Raw genomic sequence first — 4430 nt, 5'->3', positions numbered from 1 at the left:
TATATATATATATATATATATATATATATATATATATATATATATTTGACAAATAAACCTAGGGGAAAAGTTTAGACACCATTGGAGTAAATTATCCCATTTAGCTACACTTTAACAGAGGTGTAAGTTATTGATTAATTGATTTATCCTAAATCACTGCCTCTATTGGAGCAGCGCTCTCTGCCGCCATCTGGTGGACACATTTCGGTATGGTTTAGAACGCGCTAAGAGCCAGTTGTCATGGCAACCGTACAGCAAGCGCATACAAAAACAAGAGCTTGACCGCTCATCGACAGCTCTCCCGACGTTCGACATATGCGCCGCCATCTTCCGCTCCCTACGCCTCTCCTCCCAGTGTTTTTATTTTTATTTTTTTGTCCAAGAAGCGGGTGAAGAGCAGGAGCCGAGAAGCCGAGATAGATTCAGTCTGCAGCGATGAGCGGAGCCAAAGCCCGCAGCGACGCGCCTGTTGCTGAAAACGTCTCCAGCGGCGGGCACGGCTCTACCGGCCCTCCGCGGGACCGCAAGCCCGGCGGAGGCGTCTTGAAGAGGCTCAAGTCCCGGAGAAGCCAGCTGGAAGGCAGGCCGGTGACCGAGGAAGAGCTGCGGGCGAAGAGTGAACCTATCCGTCCGGAGGATGTGCTGGGGCTGCGAGCTGCTACCAGAGGTTTGGATCCATTTCACTATGGAAGCACTTTTCAATTACAGAAAAAAATAAATGAAATAAAAATAAAACGCGTAATTTCCTCTGTTTTACAAACTAAGGGGCTGTGACAATTTTTTTTTGTAACAGAAACACAAACAAGTCTTCCACGTCACAGGTAATCCCTGTTGTTTCTATTTTTAAAACAGCTCAGAGGATACCTCAGTCTGCCTTCATAGGAGCAATCATGACAGCATAACAACTTTTTCCATGTTTCTAATGGGTTCTGATGAAATCATTTAATAATGTGACGTTCAGAGAACAGAAGGATGAGTATTTGGAGCAGCCAGGCCCTCTCTCAGCTCCATGGTGAAGACTTTCTGTGTCATGGCCTACATTTACAGCTACGGAAGACGATCAGGGCCAATTAAAAAATAAAAAAATTAACAGATTTTTAGATTTTATTTCAGTATAATATGAGAAAACATTTTTTTTTTTTCAGAATTCTGACCTTAATCTCAGAATTCTGACTTTGAGCTCAGAATTCAAACTTTAATCTCAGAATTCTGACTTTGATCTCAGAATTCAGACTTTAATCTCAGAATTCAGACTTTAATCTAAGGATTCTGAGTTTTTTTTCTCAGAATTTTGAAATTAATTTCATAATTCTGACTTTTATCTCAGAATTCTGACTTTAATCTAAGGATTCTGAGTTTTTTTTCTCAGAATTTTGAAATTAATTTCATAATTCTGACTTTTATCTCAGAATTTTGACATTAATTTCATAATTCTGACTTTGATCTCAGAATTCCAACTTTAATCTCAGAATTCTGACTTTAATTTCATAAGTCTGACTTTAATCTAAGAATTCTGACTTTAATCTCAGAATACTGACCTTTTTCCTCGGAATTCTAACTTTAATCTCAGAATTCTTGACTTTAATCTAAGAATTCTGACTTTAATCTCAGAATACTGACCTTTTTTCCCATATAAAACTGAAATAAAATGTCAAAATCAGTTTTAAGACACGTCCTCTTCCATATACAGCTGGTTGGATAGAGATAAAAAAAAAAATAGATATTAAACTATTGTGTTAGAACGACAGCCTAATTGCCAGGTGTTATTTCATATTTACGGTTAGGAAACAAAAATAGACCATTTTAAAAATAACTAAAACTAAAAATGTCCTCATCTGAACTAGTTGATTTATTTTATGTGCAGGAAAAATAGGGCAAAAACTATTTTTAGTGCAAATGCTTTTGAAATTACACACCTAAATTGCTGAGGTCAAAGAAAAGTGTTTTTACTTTCATAAAATCTAAAACAAACTACTAAAATTTTGTGTTTTTTGTTTTTTTGTAAAAAAACTGTGTTTTGCTGTGGCTGCAGCATCTATCCCTATGTTCTGCACCTTTAACTGCATAATAATCTCTCCATTTCAAATCAAAACTCATCTGTTTAAAATAGCCTATTCTCTTCAATATTAATCTCCCTGTCCCAGCCTTTTAATTTTTTTGTATTTTTGAAATGGTTTTATTCTGTGTTTTGATTTTGTTTCTCCCATTGTGTTTTTTTCTTTTGTACGGTGACCTTTAGTGTTCCAAAAAGGCGCCTTTGAAATAAAATGTATTACTATTATTATTATTAATTAGACAGTTCGCATTTTTGTTTTATGGCTTTATACGTGTAGGTTGAAACAGAAATTTGCATATAAAGGTGTTGTACATTAAATTGTGCATCCTTTTAACAAATTTGGAAAGCCATGTGCATTACTATTTGATATGAACCTGGGACATTTTTAAGGATGAATCAAGCTTCTTTAATGGAATCACTGGGAAAGTACAGAAAAATCAGAAGGAAAAGTGAAATGCCAGTTCATTTATCTCAACGATTAACACTAAAATGTTCTTCCAGTGATAATTATGGAGGCGGGTCACAGAGGTGAATGTGTCTTAGAGGAAAATCTGAGGGTCAAACCTTGACTAAAGGGCAAAGGGAATTGAAAAAATCCTGTAGATGGTGAGAGGTTACCATGATCTGCACCGAAAGGGAGAAAGAAAGCCAGATTATAGTTAGCAAAGACACACAGGGAGAAAGAGAAGGGTGTTTGTAGTTGAATAACTGTTTTGTTTTGGAGGAAAGCCTGTGAGCATGAAATAACAAATACAATGATAAAGCACGGAGGCGGCAGCATTATGTCGTGGGGGAGTTTTGCTACTGATGCCCTGGAAAAAAAACTAAACAAACAAAAAATAAAACAACTTTAAAGAATGAAATGTTTAAGGGTGAAAAATGTCCTTTTTTGGCATCACTATCAAAAAACAATCCTAATTTGTTTCTTTAAGAAAAGTCGTAAAGGTTTGTGGGAACAGGAGAATCTACAAAACATTAGTCTGGCAAGTGTTTACTTGTGGATACTACCGGAAGGATTTGAACCAAATTATGCAATTGAAACTATTATTTTAAGAGCGTTAAAAAGGATACAAATAGTCCTGGTTATGTCATCATTTAGCAAACCTAAAACATTGACCTTTTGTTTTGACATTGTGTTATAATTGTTGTTGTTATTGAAGTTGTCATTCTCTATCCTCTGTGTTGCCGTTGCAGGATACCTTTGTAAACCTGAGGACAACATTTACAACATTGACTTTGTTCGTTTTAAAATCAGAGACCTGGAAAGCGACACCGTCCTGTTTGAGATCGCCAAACCTCCGCTTTCAGGTGCTTTATTCCACTGTTCTGTTCTGTTTCATTTTAAAACAGAGGCTCCATTGGCAGCATTAGTTTGTAGCCTTTAGGTCAAAGCAAGCTGCTTGTTCGGAAATGTAACTCCAAACCTGCTTTTTGTGTTGCGAATCCTGCTCTCAGATGATGAGGAGGAGAACAGGGACGGAGACGGCACAGCGGGCCGATTTGTTCGTTACCAGTTTACGCCGGCTTTCCTTCGTCTGAGGACTGTGGGAGCTACGTGAGTGACTCACACATAGCTTGAAAGCAGCAAAGCGCTGTATTCTTCTTTTTTTTTTCTGTGCCCTGATTAATAAAACTTTTTTTTTTTCATACGGCCAAAAAAAAAGAAAAAAAAAAAGAATGAAGCTGTTACATCTCAGCTTCTCTTTCCTTCACATCAGGGTGGAGTTCACGGTTGGGAACCGGCCCCTAAACAACTTCCGGATGATCGAGAGGCACTACTTTCGTGAACATCTGCTCAAGAGCTTTGACTTCGACTTTGGCTTCTGCATCCCAAGCAGCCGTAACACCTGTGAGCACATCTACGAGTTCCCTCAGCTCTCCGACAGCCTGGGTGAGTCCTGGGGAAGAAAAAGCATTCCATGTGTTCTCGCTAGAAACGTGTCCATCTCTTCTTGCTGTGTGAATCAGCTTGTTGTGCTCTGTGGTCAGTATGGGGAACCAGCTGGGCCACAACAGCAGCAGACGTATACAACAAACACAAAATGTACCGCAACATCTAGAGATAAAACACCAGCACACACTGATCGCTTTAATAGAAGAGCTGCTGGAACACATGGATGGATCAAGCATTAGTTGTTTATGGGAGTTTTTAAATGAAAGGTGAGCTTTAGTAATTTTATTTTATTTATAAATATAATTCTGTTATCAAACTGTGTAACATTGCAAAGCAAAAAGACATGTTTAAATAGGGGTATATTAGAACGGATGGATTGACTTTAAGGCTACGTTCACACTGCAGGCCTTGATGCACAATTCAGACTTTTTTGTGAAATCCAATTTTTTTGCATTGCCGTTCATATTTCCAAATATATGC

General features: G+C 37.8%; 1 protein-coding gene across 1 annotated transcript in view; it reads left to right on the top strand.

Moving 5' to 3' along the window:
- Window positions 1-273: 273 nt before the first annotated feature.
- Window positions 274-4430, top strand: part of LOC107087981 (protein unc-119 homolog B-like) — a 16173-nt gene continuing 12016 nt past the window's right edge. Inside the window, exons 1-4 of the mRNA XM_015379862.1 lie at window positions 274-667; window positions 3251-3364; window positions 3512-3611; window positions 3775-3947. Coding sequence (XP_015235348.1) covers window positions 436-667; window positions 3251-3364; window positions 3512-3611; window positions 3775-3947 — 619 coding nt within the window. The 5' untranslated portion in view covers window positions 274-435. The remainder of the gene's footprint in view (window positions 668-3250; window positions 3365-3511; window positions 3612-3774; window positions 3948-4430) is intronic.

The sequence above is a fragment of the Cyprinodon variegatus genome, unplaced genomic scaffold (assembly GCF_000732505.1).
Source record: "Cyprinodon variegatus isolate N-32 unplaced genomic scaffold, C_variegatus-1.0 Scaffold202, whole genome shotgun sequence".
Classification (NCBI taxonomy): Eukaryota; Metazoa; Chordata; class Actinopteri; order Cyprinodontiformes; family Cyprinodontidae; genus Cyprinodon; species Cyprinodon variegatus.
This window is presented reverse-complemented; position numbering and strand designations above follow the sequence as displayed.